Raw genomic sequence first — 17,186 nt, forward strand, 5'->3', positions numbered from 1 at the left:
AGCGCTCCCTCAGAGCCCGGGCGGGGCGGGACCAGCGCCCCCCCCGCTCCCGCCCGCCCTCCGGGGCTGCTCCCTCCGCCCAGCCCGGCCCGCCTGGGCGGGAGCGCCGGGCCTGCCCGCGGCCTTTCCTCGGGCGCCGGGTGGAGGCCCCGGCGGTTTGCGCGGCTCGCTGAGGTGAGTACCGACCGCCTCCGCCGTCAGGGCCCAAGCGGGGCCTGAGGGGCTTCAGCGTCCCCTCCCCAGGGTAAGGGACACACAGCTACCGGGTGTGACTACTGTTAACGTGAAGCGCACCTCGAGTGTGCCCGTTCCCCTGAAAAACACCGTCCTCGGTCATCACTTAGGTGCCTTCGGTTTTCAGTTAATCAACGCGTTTCTTTTTCAGCCTCTGAGTAATTCGGCGTTTTATCAGGGACAAGCCCCGAGTTCCCTTCTGAAAACAACTCATCGGCCCATTAGAACAGTGCGCACATAAAATGTTGTATGAATCGTGGATAACCAACTTAGAAGTACCAACGTTTTGAAGAAAGCACGTAGTCTGTAAATCCAGTGATAGGATGTGTGGGAATGGTTCAAAGCTGCATCAGAGTTGGTTTAGACTGGACATTAGGAAGTATTTCTTTACTGAGAGGGTGGCTAAACACTGAAACCGTCTTCCTAGAGAGGTGGTCAATGCCCTACACCTGTCTGTTTCAAGACACATTTAGACAAGGCCCTTAACAACATGCTTTAACTTTTGGTCAGCTGGGAAGTGGTCAGGCAGTTGGACTAGACGATCATTGTACATCCCATCCAACGGAACTATTCTGTTCTAAATCTGCCAGTCGTTGAGGTTTTTGTGCATGAACACCAGTAACTTTTTCAATTTTGATGCTGCTCATGCTGTTTTAGGTGAGAACTGTCACTGGAAGCTTGAAGCTGCTTGTTTTTATTATTGTGCCTGTGAGTTTTGTTACGAAGTTAGATTACGAAGCTTTGTTAGGAGCATTATGAAACCACTTGCAGAATGCAGGTAACAAAAAGATGTTAATAAGTTGCAGGTGTATAATTTACATTTTTAAAGAGCTTTAGCAGTCAAAATTTAAAAATGCAGAGATATACCGTATGATACTTTGGTTGAACTTTCTGAAGGCCTCATTTTCGTCAAACAGTAACAATGGTTGGAATTGTATTTGTGGTAATGCTGGACAGTTGTAGGTACCCACAATTATCAGTCATTCTCACCATTTTGCTTTTTTTTTTTTTTTTCTCATGCAGATTATATTAACAAAAAAATTAAAAAAAATGAATCGAGGTCATGACAAAGTTTAGAAGATCATCCTGTGAAAGACAGTGTTTGAAGAGAAGTGTTGGACCTAGACTTACAAAGAATGGAAGAATACAAAGTGTTGAGAGTACTAGGAGAGGGATCATTTGGCAGAGCTCTCCTAGTTCATCATAGAATCAGTGACCAGAAGTATGCAATGAAGGAGATAAGACTTCCTATGGTAAGCGTGACATGTACATTACCTCACCCACTGCTTAACAAAGATTTTTAAAAAAAACCTAGTTCTGGATGTATTTTTGAAATGCTGAACACTTTTGCTGAGATTTTCGTGTATTAGGCAGTTGCATGGTGTGGCTACTATATAACTATGTCTGAGTCAATGTTGTTAATAAGTAAAGTAGCAAAATCTGATCTGTTTCAGAAAGTGCCTGGTTAAATTTTGGGAAGAGTAGCACATAGGAAGACACTTAGAATGAAACCCCTGTTCTCCTGATGCCCTTGGCTGGATTCCCATTGATTTCAATAGAAGACAGATTTCATCTGCAATACCTAATGAGGAAATTAGCCTCATATTATTGCTGATAATGTTATTCAGGTTAACTTCTCTGCACTTAACTAACCAAAAAGTCACAAAATGGGAGGCACTGGCTTCATTGAGGCTGAAGCTCACTTAATACCTGGGCACTTGGCTTTATACCAAGTTCATGCAGTGTAGACTGTCAGCTGTTCCAAAGTCGGTGTGTGTTGCTTTATTATATAGTTCTGCATTGTTAAAATAGAAAAAAAAAAAAAAAATCATTAACTGAAGTAGGACAATATTCTCTAAAATACAAAACAAAACAACAAACCAACCCACCCCAAAACCCAAAGAAGTCTTCAACTAGTAATAAACCATAGATTAAAAAATGATGGGGTTTTCAAGTTTCTAATGACTTTTTAAAATAGCGGAAGAACAATTCTTAAAAATATTTTCCTTTTGGAAAGCAGGGTGCATCATGGGTATATATGAAAATCCTTTAATGTGACATTTATGTAAGTGTAATTACATTTTCAGTCTTCATCTGATGTAGAGAACTCTAGGAAGGAAGCAGTTCTTTTGGCTAAAATGAAACATCCAAATATCGTTGCCTATAAAGAGTCATTTGAAGGTAAATATAAAAACTTAGAGTATCTTTATTTTGTTTGAAATTGCATACTCCTGAGTGATCAAGATTAATTTTTGTGTTTGTTTATAGTACATGTTATAAACAAAACACATGTTTATTGTAATACATTTTATATTATTATAATTTGTTTATTATATTTTGTTATAGCATATTATAATATATAACATGTAATCAGACCTTTATAGTAGCAATAATATACTTGCCCTGCTAATGAAATCACTAATTATTCTTAAATTACCTAAAATTTAGCTGATGGACATCTGTATATAGTGATGGAATATTGTGATGATGGAGATTTAATGCAAAAGATTAAACACCAAAGAGGAAAGTTGTTCCCTGAAGATACGGTAAGAGAAGACATTGTTTTGAACTGATTACCTAGGAATCATTTTTCATTTAAACTGAAGCACCCTACACCATATAAAACAAATTATAGATATACAGAGATATATAATATACAAACTACATTAAAGTACCTTAAATGAAACAAAGCCAGTTATTGATAGCAGAGAAGCATTATTTCTTTGATAATTTCCAGCAGAACAAGATGAAAATTGGACTGAAAGAAATAAGAAATAAATTGTTGCCAGTATCTGAGAAATGTGTAGTCAATGTGAAAAATACAGTCAGGTTTGCATGCATAAATCTATTCAATTAAGTAAGGATTTAACACAAACCTCAGCCTTCAGAATTTAAAGCACAGTAAGAGGTACTGCAAATGAAAAGTAAAGAAAGCACTGTAGTGAGATAAATGAAACTAGCCAGGAGCCTGCATATTATGTAGCAGTTATTTTTTTAAAACATTCATCAGGCATTAACACCTTTTGTCACAGAGGCTATAAAATTACTTAGGAAAAGGTCCAAAGTGACACTGTAGTGACTCAAAACTACCTCCTGTCACGGTTAGAAGCATCATCTTAGTTAAAATTAAAAGACGAGAATCCTCATTTAATCTAATATTTAGACTGGCCAAGCATCTCTAAGAACTTTATTTTGTACTTTTAAAAATAATACTTTTCCTTTTAGAAATGGTATGTTATCTCATTGTGGTTTTTTGTTTGGTTTTTTTTTTTTTTAATTTGCTTATTTACTATGAAATGGTAATTGGCATGCTTACAAAGTGCCATGTAGTGACTCCCTAGCTTCATTATTGTTATTAGGTTTTTTTAGACACAGGTAGCAAACATTCATTCTGCTGTGTTAAAATATACTTTATCTTAAATAATTCAGTCTTTCATGCTGACTTTAGGCCATTATGCTACAGTTACAACTCCCAGATATTCTGAAGGTGGTTTGTTTTTTTTTAATTAATGGAATTTTATCTATTAGTAAAGTACTCATTATATACAGCGTTGAGCTGTTATAACTATCAGTTACTCTTTTCAGATCCTTCACTGGTTTGTGCAGATGTGCCTGGGTGTGAAGCACATCCATGATAAACGTGTGTTGCACAGGGATATCAAATCCAAGGTGAACAGAGCAAGTTTTGTTGCCATTAACAAACTCTCTTCTGCATGCACAAGTTTAACTCCCTCTTTCACAATTTTCTGTTACTGCTACATGCTGTGTTTTTCATTTAGGCTTAAGAATATTAGGTGAATAAAATTGCTGAGTGTATGGGATGATGTAATACTGTGGGCATAAACATCGTCTAAGTATAGCTATACCCTTCATATCCACAGTACTGATAGCACCAATTGCTTGTGACAGACTGCATATAATTTAAAACAGTAACAGAAGTATAAAATGTGTATGGGGTATGCAGTTTGTAAATATCTTGCCTCTCTCTTCTTTTTTTACTCTTTCCTAGCAGAAAGATAGAAATTCAGAAGAAAGTGTGATCTTAGTAGTTTGAATACAGCGTAGAGATTAAGGCACTTTTAAGCTCTGATTCTTCCTCTGCTACTGATGCTGGGGCTTCAGGCCCTTATAACCTTTCCATCTCTCTTTAAACACAACATAGCTCTTAAGGTTTTTCTGGTACAAGTGTTAGGACAAGCAACTAAAAGGAAGTACAAAGATGAAATATCAGACATGATTGTCAATGTGTTTTCTGTATATACAAACTACAGAAATGTTTCATAGAAGAATATGTAAGTATGTAAATCTGTCTTTCTCTTGAAATGCAGAATGTCTTCCTCACTCAAAATGGAAAAGTTAAACTGGGAGATTTTGGATCTGCACGTCTTCTTGCACAGTATGTGGATATCTCCACTGATCTCAGTGGTGTAAAGTTTTATTTTACCATTGATAAATAGTACTTATCTCTTAAATAATTAACTTTCATCTGGCATTTCTTCTTTGTTGTTTCAATAGTCCAGTGTCATATGCTTGCACATATGTGGGAACTCCTTATTACGTGCCTCCAGAAATATGGGAAAGCATGCCATACAACAACAAAAGGTACTGTTTTCAATATGTTTTCAGTGGTCACAAATAATGCCCAACTTCTGTATGTCTCTTTATTGTTTTCTCAACCTGGCTTTGTGGTTTATCCATATTTGATTTGGAGAAGATACTGAGCTGAGGAATATTTAGAAAGAGGCAGTTACAGGGTTTTTTAGATTAAAAGGCCTAAATACCTCTTTACTTAGGTAACTGAGTGTACAGTATCTTCAGTCTTAGAAGTTTGAAAACTGGTGAGCAGACCTGTGTGCATTTAGGAGAGTAAATATATAGATACAAACATACACACATGTATGTATGTATATATTTATGTATGCCCATACATATGTATGTGTTTGTGTCTTTTGGCTGGTCTTATTTTTTAAGCTCTTCTTGCCAGTCCTGGTATTGTAGGGATAATGGCTACAGAACTGATGGTTTACATTTACAGAGCCCCGTTATTCTGGTCCTTATGAAAGAACATCTAAGAGCGTCTTGGTAGCATGGTGTTTACAGCTTCCTCCCAGATTCCAAAATACTAAATTATTTTATGTTCCCTCCCTGAATCTGTTCTGTGACCCTAGCTGTACCTGAACCAAGTGACTGATTTCCAGCAGAGGGAAGAAACCTTCTAATGCTTAAGTTTTTTTCTGTTCCTCTTGCAAGAAAGGCATCAGTTGCTTTTTGTGCAGGTGGCAGAAGATGATGTTTTTATTCTCAGTAGGAGAAGTCTGATTGGCAAGGCCAGAATTCCGACTCTCAGAATTAGGATCATGTGTCTATCATCTGATATTAGGGGCTGTGGAATACAAAGACTTTGAAGTGTGGAAGGGTAAAGATTGTTGCAGCAAATTGCTTAGGAGACATTCTGGGAAAAAAAAAGCCAACTACAACTGTATGACAGTCATCCTTTTTTACATCAGGGTGGGACAAAATAACAGCATTTCCACTGGACAGGTTAAACACATAATTGTATTGTCTTTCATGGTTACTTACATTTATTTTCAGTTTATTCATTTCAGTTATGTACACATAATGAATTTCACTTTTTCTAGGCAGGATATTAAATTATATTTTTTGGCTCAAAATTTCTCATCTTTCTCTATACCTACAGTGATATATGGTCTCTGGGCTGTATTCTATATGAGCTGTGCACTCTCAGACATCCAGTAAGTATAGATTTATTGCTATCAGAAAAGTTTTGGAATTCCTTAGAAGTTAATTAGTAGTTAGCTATAGTTTGATGGATTCACAGTCGATTATATATTTGACTGATGAGTTGGCTGCTGTGTCTAAAAGAGGGAAGTATTGTTCCATCCTTCCCAGCCCTCCTCCATTATATACCTTCTGTTTTTCAGCAGCTCTTGGGACCTACTGGAGCCTTCTGTAAAACACTCGGTTTTCTAAATTGTTAGAAAACAATTCTTTTTTTTTTTCTCAGTTAATTTTCCTCAATATTAGTGAGGTGATCTGGGTCTTATTAAGGAGTCCAGCAGGTGCCAGACTGGTTCCAGATATCTGCAGGAGTGTTGCAATGAGCACTGTATTTTACAGGATCAAGATGGTCACAGAAGATGGAGGCAAGGACACTCAAAATCTTTCCTAATGAGAATATATTGTCTCTATGTAGAGCAAAATAGAGTAAGCAATAAGCAGTTCTGCGCCTTGCATCAGTGATAGACCTATTTGCTTATTCTTTGTCTCAAACGAGTCACTGTGCAAGCAGTATCCTCCTATTGGGACAGTGGGAACCTTGATTCTGTCTTTCTGTCATTTCTGGGACACTATCTTTTACAGTGTTGATGCTATGCTGCTTATGTGTTAACTTCTGCTGGCTTCTATAGACAGGCACATAGCTAAGACTGGAGCCCTTACCAGGATATGTTTGTTTTGCAAGAAAACTAGATCATCCTAATTTAAGGTCATTTTGTCTTAGTTTTTTTATAAGCAGCAGTTTCCTTTCATTGAGCTAACAATATACCTCGAAATCCTGTGTATCAGCAAAGAGTCTCTACAAGCTGCAACTGTTAGCAGTACAAGAGTTTAGAGGTGTATACTGTGCGTGACTGAGCGATAAAGGAGTCTGCACACAGGCATGTGTTAACCTCAGCAGGTCCGTGGCAGGGCTTTGGCAGTGTCACAGCTATTCAAGCAGTGCTCAGAGCTGGGACGCCAAGGAGTGGAGTCGTCTTCCCTTTTTAGCATCAGTGAAATGTTACGTATCTGGTTTTATGTGACGGTCACCTATATTCTTGCATAACCTATCAGAGGTGATATAAAGGGATGCTGCACACTGCAGGTGCTTGGCACTCTGCAGCCAAGCCAGCGGGGTGCACCGTAAGAAAACCTTCTGCATGGAGATAGAAGTGCTCAGCAATTTTTGCACAGGCTGTTGCCATCCATAGTTACAGCTGTCCCTGCTGATACTGCAGGCGTACAGTGACTTGTAATTCCCAGCTGCAGACTGGCCAACAGTCAGCTGAGGAAAGTAACAACTTTGGCAATTTCATGTAGATTTTTTATTTCTTTCTTCTTTTTTTTTTTTTTTTTTTTTTTTTTTTTTTTTTTTTTTTTTAATTGAAGTCTGCATCGTTCCTGTCTTATAGTTTCACTTTTGCAGTTTGATTCAGGTCTCAGGTATATGAAGTAAAGGACACTAAGGTGATCCAAATTTTCTTAACGCTGTATTCCTACAAAAATAAAATTTGAACAGTCCTAAATTTATAGGAGTAACTGCCACCTGGTTTCCAGTTGCACAGGTTATTGATTGCAGTGTCTATTATTATCTGGTTTTAGTCAAACTTCTTATGCAAACTGCAAGGTTTTCATTCTCAGCAAATTATATTTCTGTCATTGTTAACATAAATAAATGCCTATGTAATAGCCCTACAAAATGTAAAGGAAAGTTACTGATGTGTTCACTCAGGGTCATTATTCCCTACCTCTGAATTAGAGTCCTGAAACTATCAAACTGGGAGCCAATCAGTACGGTAATAGCAAGCCTACATAGATACATACCATGCATTTTTATATTAGAAGTTTTAAAGTTGCTTTTAAATTATGTCAGCTTCTTTTTACCTTATGCTTAAACTTTGTGTTCATTTATTTTTAATGCAGTTTCAAGCCAATAGCTGGAAACATCTCATCCTTAAGATATGCAAAGGGTCCTACAATCCACTACCATCTCACTATTCCTATGAACTTCATTACTTAATAAAACAGATGTTTAAGAGAAATCCCAAGAATCGTCCATCAGCCAGTACTATTCTTGCAAGAGGTTGCTTAACCAAACTTATAGAAAATTGTTTGCCTTCTGAGGTATGGTGTATTCTTTGTCTCTAGATTTAAACAATAGTATCTACCTTTTAGATACTACATCAATTTCTTTTGTAGTTTGTTAGTGTATAACAATATGAAATGTATTGTTGTGTAGGTCCTACTCTAAAAGCCAGAAATACAGTTGTAGACTTCTTAGAAAACTGAGTTTTTAAAAGTGTTTGTTTTGAAAATAGAAGTTGAATATTGACGTGATGCTGCTAAAATTTGTTAGCAGTTAGCTGTAACAGTGCTTTTCTATAGTAAGTCTAATTTTTACAGATAGCATATACAGTAATTTGAGAAAGGTTATAATGGTACAGTACTTGAATCTCTTCATGCACATTCCAGATGACAAATGAGTTTGAGCAGGTATTAAAGGAAACGAAGAAACCTAAAGGCAATGCAGCAAGACTAAAGGGTAAGTCAGCAACACTTTTCTTGGTGTGAGGAATGACAAAATGACTAGGAATTGTAAGATCTTAAATACAACTATGAAACATTAGTGTTATGTGCTCAAATTGACTTTTAATTATTCCAATATCTAATACTATTGAACTTGTATGGAAAAATGCTTGGAGGGCATAAATTGGATGCCAGCATGAGAAGTACAGTGAAGAGCTACAATAAATACATTGAGTCCTAGGACTTGTGCTAGAATTAAACCTTTCAATTTTAAAATGAGCAAAACTTTTCACTGTTGTGTATATTTTAAATAAAACAGTTCTTTCTTTCACAGAATATGATGAAGCAAGTTATTTTCATTATTTAATTTTTAGAGAGAATACTGCATTTTCTTCTTCTGTCTAAATTTAGCTACACCAAATTTTGTACACATTTGTAACTTAATAGTAGGGGGAAGATTTTCTGTTGAAAATGAGCTATGTTGACAGAAGTGTGAAGAAGCTTTCGCATAACTTTCATTGCTTGCTTCAGTGGTGTTGCTGTCATACCTCTGGAATAGTACTTCACCACAAATGTTTGCTAAAGGTATTAACCCTTGAACCTGTTCCTTAATGTATCAGGTAATGTCATGGCTGGTGAAGGCTCAAGTAATAAGAAAGAAAATAGGGTAAGTATTCAAATATAAATATAGTATTTGTATTTTAGTAATTTAGAATGTTCTGTATCATAGAAAAGTTCACATGGAAAATTACTGGTATGCTAAACCACAGATTAGTGTACTAGGTCACCTGTCATCTGTGTTCAAATTGCAGAGTTTTCCTGTGCATTTCCTACCACTGTAACTTTTTGATGCTTCCCACATTTAGTTGAGTGCCAAAGTAGATTTCCTTATAGCCCTGTTAAAAAAACAAAACCCCCTTCTCCTGTTTTTCTAAGTTTTGGGATACAGCAAAAATGGATGCATTTTCTTTGCTTTAGGGACACATTTTGAACAGGCTGCTGTGGAAACAGTCTAGTCTGGACATAATTCTCACCAGGTTTTAGGGCCCATATGAGATTTCAGGTGAGGAGAATTAAGTCACGGGTGGCCAAGAAGTCACCTATGGGTACATTATAGCACAGCGTGGCTCAGCCATATTGAGTACATTTTTCAAAACATGTTGCCAGTAGGGCTTTTTTTTTTTTTTCCTTTTAATAGACTTGTCAATCTGAGCAGCTTAATATTTGGGTGCATCTTGTTTTCCCTGGGAATATGGCTCATTTATCTTTATATTGCTGCTGTTCTTAAATGTAAAAAGTAAACCCACAAATTGCATCAAGTAACTACATATGTGCTTAGCTTCAAAAACTGAGATTATGTGTCAGAGGGCACGCAGTGTGAAATGCAGTGCAGTAACAGAGACAGTGCAGTTGCAGTTGGCTTCATGATGTCAGTGGTTTAGTTTTCAGATCTTTAAGCCAGCCATTTAATAGCAAAGCTAAAATAATTAATGCTATGTTAATAGTACTGCTTTCTTTTTCTCAACAGCAAGGATGATGATTAATACAGTCTTTATTCTTTTAAAGCAAAGTAAAGATGAAAGCAAGCATAGCCCCTTAGAAAGGAGAAATATTCCTAAGGATTTGAGTGAAAGCGCGAAGGAACAAAGGAAATCTGATGAAGAGGGTAAGTTTTATAGTTTTAAGGCTGATGCATTTCCTTCTGTGTAGTGATATCTAAATGTCAGCAATCCAGCCATTTAAACAGGTAGCACATACAAGTCTGCACCTACAGAAAACTCTGCCACTGTCTGTTACTTCTGTAATTACATTCTTACTGCTTATGTGAGATTAAAAAAAAAAAAATAATAAAAGGAAAAACTCTTGGCCAAAGTGGTAAAAAATGACTGTTTGAAAACATTTGGTCTAGAGTAAATGTATGGGGAACTCTTACCAGGTTCAAACTTGTACCCACAGAATCAAACACCACTGTTAGTGAAGTGCTGTACGCTTACAACTAGTTTGCATGGACAGAGAATCAAGCTAGATGCTGGTTATCTTCCTGTTTTTTTGTTGCTGCTGCAATTACAGTAGAATATTCTGCCATCCTTCCAGGAATTACTGAGTTGTCACATCCCCCTAGGAGGCAATGGGAAAAGAGGATATCCAGTACTGTGGTGGATGTCCTGGAAAACGCGTCCTTGCTTTCTTCCAGTTTTACATCTGAAGAGGCTAAAAGTAAGATTTCATTAAATGTGGGTTTAATTCAAGTTATATCAGTGGTTCTTTACAGGTTTTAAAAGCCAAAACTTTACAGGGCATATTTAAAATGGTGTAAAAATATTTTAAAAATAATTTATTAATAATCACTCAAAGTCCGCTGTGCTGAAGAGAATTTCTTAGTGGTTGTGTGTAACAGGAGGATTGCAAAGAGTGATGAAAGCCACACATAACATTAGCAACCCTAAAATTACAATCATCTCTTAAGAAATTACCCAGCAACCCTCCTCTTAATATGCCATTTCTGGGGGTAACATGGAGGAATTAATTTGATGCAGAATGCAGCTGCCTGTCTTTCAAGTACAGCATACTGTTGGGAGCACATAACATCTGCACCTCTACTTCCCTCGTCATTTAACATACTGATAATGCCAATGACAAAAACTACTAATGAGGTACCTCAGATGTGAGGCAGACATTCTTTCTCCACATCAACAGCTTTTAAGTAGAACACTCAACATGGGGTTTCTTCTGAAAAATGTTTCAATTTTAGAATGCCCCACGCTGTATGTGATGGTCAGGCTTACTTCATGTGCTTATGGGTATGTATTCTAAGTCAATGTGAATAGATGCTATTGAAATAAATAATCAACATAGTCAGAGAATTCCCAAGCTATGGTAGGAATGTTACATGGTAATTATACGCAGGGCGAGGGAAGAGGACAGGAGAATGCACATATTTAGGTGCCTTGCTATTAAGAGGCACTAAAATGGCCACAGGCTCTGTTTTGTGAGATTTATAGAGCCACCAAATACGCTTACAGAGCCCCTGACTCCTCCTGCCCCTCCGGCAGTTTCTGCTGGCTCCCCCCTAGCAGAAGGCTCCACCGTGGCCGCCTGCACTTTTCCTTCCTCTTAATGCTGACAGTGTCAGCCTCAGCTTGTTGAGAGGTCAGCAGTGCTACAGGTGGAAACATCTCAACTGTTCCTGTATTTGTCTCTTGAATGTGATCCACACTGCTAGTGCAGTTTTTTCTAAGTAGTATTTATTAATGATTTTATACCTAGGTGGATGTGTTATAAACTACAGAGAAAATAAGCCACGTAAGCAGTGGAACAAGGAAACTCCCCAGACTCTGATGAACATCCTCAGTAACGCAGATGTCAGCTTAGCATTTAAAACATACACAATTTATAAACCAGGTAAATGTCCAGTTTGCAGGCAAATATTTTTGCAAATAAGTTTATTAATAGACTTTTTTTTTTTTAACATACATAGCCCCAGTGTATAGAGCTTGTGCACTTGAGCTTATGTCACATCAGGCTGTTGTGTTTTTTAAAGTTTGCCAGACGAAATGTGGGATTACAAAAATCCAAGCTGAGAATTCATGAGTGATTGTACATCCTCACTCCATCTCTATATGAAGAGCTGTCCCTTGCAGCTCGATAGCTGAAAGAGGCTGTGACAAAAATGCAGCAACTGCAGAGCCACGCAGTCACCATCCTGCGAAGTGGCCTGGTGCATGCCTTGGGGAGGTGCAATAAACGGGCTGCAGCCCCATCAGGTAAATCCACTTTCACTAAGTCAGGGGTGCCCTGTTTTGGAGACAGGTTGGTAAGGTGGCAGGGCAACGGGTAACTGTAGTCAGCAGAGGTGCACAGCTGCAGTCACAAATGCTTGTTCTGCACTTCAGTTGCATTATTAGTTTATCTCCCCACTTAAAATAGGTAACAGCTTGTGCTGGAATCTGCTGACATCTGGGGACGCATTAGAAAGACTAGATTGTGTTTCTATTCTTAATAATTGGAATATTAAAGGATTTTGGTGAGTTTTTAATTTTTATACTTTGAAAGCTTCTGAAAATGTATTTAGAGGTCCCCTTTCCGATGAAACTGAATCATCTGATGAAGTAGATGGTGAACATGAAGTTATCATCGTAGATTCCGGGAGACTTGAGCCTAGATCTGATGAAGACGACACGTAAGTCCAAATGACATACCTGTCTTTTTGTTTTCTTTGGTTTCTCAGAGTGATTTTTCCAAAAAGACATTCCCCTGAAAAAAAAACAGCATTTTTCTCAGCATCTAAATCCATTCCTCTCTTACATAATGATATTAAAATTTAGTAGCTTTTGATATCTTGCAGGTTTTCTTTGCTATATTTGTAGTTATTGAAGGTGTTGAGAATAAACAGGTTGCTTGTTTTTAGCAGAAATGCTAATAATTTGCTCATGACTTAGCAAAAATAAAAGCATGAGATGAAATTAGAACCACAGTAAAGTGCAAAACCTTCTTTCATGAAACATCTTTGTACTCTGAGCTTGAAATCAGATAACCAGTGGAAAATCTACCTGCCTAGTGGTATGTTTGCTGTATTTGTGCATTATTTTTCCTACTCTTTCATGTATAGTGTAATAAAATCACTTTGTTACCTACTTCTTGAGACATATTTGTAGAAACTCTTAAACTTCTATTTATGCTAGTGACCCACTTCTGCTTTTGAAAGAACAGAGAGTGCATCGACACATTCTGAACAGAAATACTGTATTTTACACGTCTGTATCTTTTGGAGGTGGTTCTTGGTTTGTCAGAATCTCAGTTTATGTCACTTTATTTTTGTGGCACTTGGAGATGAGCTACTTAAGTATGTTTTGCTGCAGTTCAGCTGCAAGCTGTTAATATCAACACATCTGCAGTATCTTAGTAAATGCATTTGGTTCTGCTTGTGATAAAGCTTATTTGGATAAATTCAAAGGACAACATCTATTGGTTCCTTAATCACAGTGATGCAGGAAATAGGTCTCTTGTGTTGATATTTGTAACATAATTTCTCATAGTTGTAGGATAATTTCAGAGGGAAAAAAAAAAAAAAAAAAAACAAACAAAGATTTATAAGGTTGTATTTTGCTTTGCAAAATAACATCTTGAAATCTATTTTTAGGGACTTTGAGGAAGATGACCCAGACTGGGTGTCAGAACTGAAAATGGTATTGAAACAGTGACTGGAAACTTGAATTTTTACTAATAACTGACGTTAGGCTTGCCAGTATTTACAATCCAAATCATTCTTGTGAAAAGTTGTAGTTATGAATAAAATTATTTCAGTCAAAAAAGTCTGAATGAGTGTATTTTCTGTATCATAAAACTGAGGGTGGCAAAAGAATAACAAACTCTTCTAGCTGGAAAACTTGGAAATAACTAAACAAACCTAGGTATTAAATGCATTTGGAGTTGGCAATAGCTTTTCAGAAATGTTCAATCAAAAGCATTAGATCTAACATGGCATTGTTCAGATCACTCCCTTGTCATATTTCAAAGAGATGGTGTAACACTATGAGAAGGTGTAAACTCTTTTTTTCCTGAATACACACCAAAATACTACACTGTGGTGGGTTGACCCTGGCTGGGCACCGGGTGCCCACCAAAGCCGCTCCATCACTCCCCTCCTCAGCAGGACAGGGGAGAGAGAAGATAACAAAAAGCTCGTGGGTTGAGATAAGGACAGGGAGAGATCACTCAGCAATTACTGTCACAGGCAAAACAGACTCAACTTGGGGAAAATTAATTTATCGTCAGTCAAATCAGAGTAGGGTAATGAGAAAATAAAAAATCTTAAACCCCCTTTCCCCTACCCCTCCTTCTTCCTGAGCTTAATTTTACTCCCGATTTCTCCACCTCCTCCCCCCGAGCAGCGCAGGGGGACAGGGAATGGGGTTGTGGTCAGTTCATCACACGTAATCTCTGCTGCTCCTTCCTCCTCAGGGGGAGGACTCCTCACACTCTTCCCCTGCTCCAGCGTGGGGTCCCTCCCACGGGTGACAGCCCTCCATGGACTTCTCCAACATGAGACCTTCCCACAGGCTGCAGCTCTTCATGAACTGCTCCAGAGTGGGTCCCTCCCATGGGGTGCAGCCCTTCAGGATCTGTGGGGTCCCAGCTCCTGCCAGCAAACCTGCTCCAGCGTGGGCTCCTCTCTCCACTGGTCCTGCCAGGAGCCTGCTCCAGCGTGGGCTTCCCACAGGGTCACAGCCTCCTTCAGGAACATCCAACCTGCTCCAGTGTGGGGTCTTCCACAGGCTAGAGGTGGGTACCTGCTCCACCGTTGACCCCCACGGGCTGCAGGTGGGTACCCGCTCCACCGTTAACCCCCACGGGCTGCAGGTGGGTACCCGCTCCACCGTTGACCCCCACGGGCTGCAGGTGGGTACCTGCTCCACCGTTAACCCCCACGGGCTGCAGGTGGGTACCTGCTCCACCGTTGACCCCCACGGGCTGCAGGTGGGTACCTGCTCCACCGTTAACCCCCACGGGCTGCAGGGGCACAGCCTGCCTCACCGTGGTCTTCATCACGGGCTGCAGGGGAATCTCTGCTCCGGTGCTTTGAGCACCTCCTCCCCCCCTTCACTGACCCTGGTGCCTGCAGGGTTGTTCCTCTCACACATTCTTTCTCCAGCTGCTCTTGCCCAGCAGCTTTTAACCCTTCTTAAATACATTATCCCAGAGGTGGTACCACTGCTGCTGCTGGGCTCGGCCTTGGCCAGCGGTGGGTCTGTCCTGGAGCCATCTGCCATTGGCTCTGTCGGACACGGGAGAAGCTTCTAGTAACTTCTTACAGAACGTTCCCTCTGCAGCCCCCCCGGCTACCAAAACGTTGCCACACAAACCCAATATATGTAGCAGGAATAACTAATCTTGTCTGAATGGCTTATGGAAAACATTTAGCGATGCTAAATACTTGATGCTTTAGTTCATGCAAGTATTAATCTGAAAACTCTCAAGGCTGAGCTTTTGCCTTAATGACTTCAATGAAGAGGTTTTTATATATGCTGTTGCATGTGTGGAAGGAAGCTAATTTGTTCATAAACAAGGAAACATTTTCTGATTTTGATAAGGAGACACACTTCTGCTGCAGAGTGTCTTACGGGCAATGTCACGTTTGAGCTCTGTGAGGGCTATTGAATAGTCATTTTACAAGAGAAGCATGGCAGGGGAGAGCAGAAACAGTCTCAGCAGAGTTCTCCTGGGGAAGCTGCTCTGAACTGTGTCCAAACCACTGGGTTTGAGCCCAGAGGGCAACTGAGCACCACACAGCCGTTCACTCACCCCTTCCCCTCTCAGGAATGGGAAGGAGAAAATGAAGCAGAAGTGTCTCAGGAATCCAGTTGTGGCTCGTCCATAACGGTCACAGGCAACAGACAGACTTGCTGCTGGAAGAAAAAGAACCATCGTTTTAATTCGAATGCTAACAAAGACAACACTTAACAGACAAGGTGGGACAGTGAGAAGTGCCATCGCATCCAAAACCACCTCCCCCCCTGCCCCTTCTGCCCGGGCTCAGCTCTACTCCCCATCTCTCCCCCTCCTCCCCCAGCAGTGCAGGGGCAGGGGATGGGGGTCACAGCCAGCTCCTGCTCCTTCCTGCTCGGGAGCGGGGGGGAACGCCGCCCAGCCCTCCCCTGCTCCCCGGGGCTCCCCTCTCACTGCAGACAGGCCTCCAGGGACCTTCTCCGGCATCAGTCCTCCCCACGGGCCGCAGCCGTTCCCAGGCTGCTCCGCCGTGGGTCCCCCCCGCGTGTTGCTGCCCTCCCAGCACCGAACCACCACGGCGGGGGCTGCTTCTCCCCTCAGAGTCCCGGCCTACTTTAAGTGTAGGCGCCTGTCTCGGTGTGGGCTCCTCCCCAGGCTTTAGGTTGACATCTGCTCCACCACAGACCTCCGTGGGTGGCAGGGGGCCGGCCCTGCCGCCTCCCCACGGGATCCAGGGGGCTCTGCTCCGGCACATCTCCCCCACGTCCTTCTCCTTCCTTCCACTGCCCGGGGTGTTCGTCCTTCTCCCAACTCCTCCTCGCCAGTCCCAACCCCCCCGGGTTCCCCTTGTTAAACACGTTATGGCAGAGCCGCAGCCACCACCACTAATTGGCTGGGCCCTGGCCAGAGCTGGGTGCGACTTGGAGCCGGGGGAGCTTCGAGAAGCTTCTCCCCGGGGCCAGCGCTGCAGCCCCCTCCCCTGCTACCCAAAACACCTGCACCACAGGAACCCAGCACGCCACGTAATAAATAATATTAAAGAATAACCCACAAGCAAAGCTTTAGGAAACCTGTCGATCTGGTACAGAGCCATTTCAGAGCGCCCCTCCCCTGCGCCCACGGGCCGGCACGCGAGGCTCCACCAAGGATCCAAGCCCACGAGGCAGTCGAGGTTTTCCTTTTGACCCATCCTACTCCTTGTTAAGCGACCACCCAAAGCAAAAGGCGCTCGGCGTGGGAGGAAGGTGCCGTTTGCGTGGGGGGGGGCTCCTGCTCCACCCGAAACACCTTCGCCCTCCCCGCTCCGGGCCTGGCACCGCTTCAAACGCCACGCCTCGGGGGGGCTGCTCCTCCTCCTCCTCCTCCTCCTCCTCCTCCTCCTCCTCCTCCCCCTCCCCCCGCTCCCCCCGCTCCCCTGGCCG

At 41.0% G+C, this 17,186-nt stretch overlaps 1 protein-coding gene across 1 annotated transcript; it reads left to right on the forward strand.

Moving 5' to 3' along the window:
• The first annotated feature begins 48 nt into the window (after positions 1-48).
• NEK3 (NIMA related kinase 3) lies at positions 49-13,853 on the forward strand. The gene is made up of 16 exons (XM_042806002.1): positions 49-174; positions 1,258-1,487; positions 2,322-2,415; positions 2,683-2,780; positions 3,820-3,903; positions 4,563-4,630; positions 4,750-4,836; positions 5,933-5,987; positions 7,936-8,136; positions 8,485-8,554; positions 9,159-9,205; positions 10,105-10,204; positions 10,633-10,755; positions 11,806-11,940; positions 12,592-12,718; positions 13,679-13,853. Exons 2-16 carry the CDS (start codon positions 1,371-1,373, stop codon positions 13,737-13,739), a joined length of 1,467 nt encoding a protein of 488 aa, XP_042661936.1. The 5' UTR covers positions 49-174; positions 1,258-1,370; the 3' UTR covers positions 13,740-13,853.
• The last annotated feature ends 3,333 nt before the right edge of the window (positions 13,854-17,186 follow it).

This window comes from Tyto alba, unplaced genomic scaffold (genome assembly GCF_018691265.1).
Source record: "Tyto alba isolate M040663 unplaced genomic scaffold, T.alba_DEE_v4.0 Super-Scaffold_45, whole genome shotgun sequence".
Lineage (NCBI taxonomy): Eukaryota > Metazoa > Chordata > Aves > Strigiformes > Tytonidae > Tyto > Tyto alba.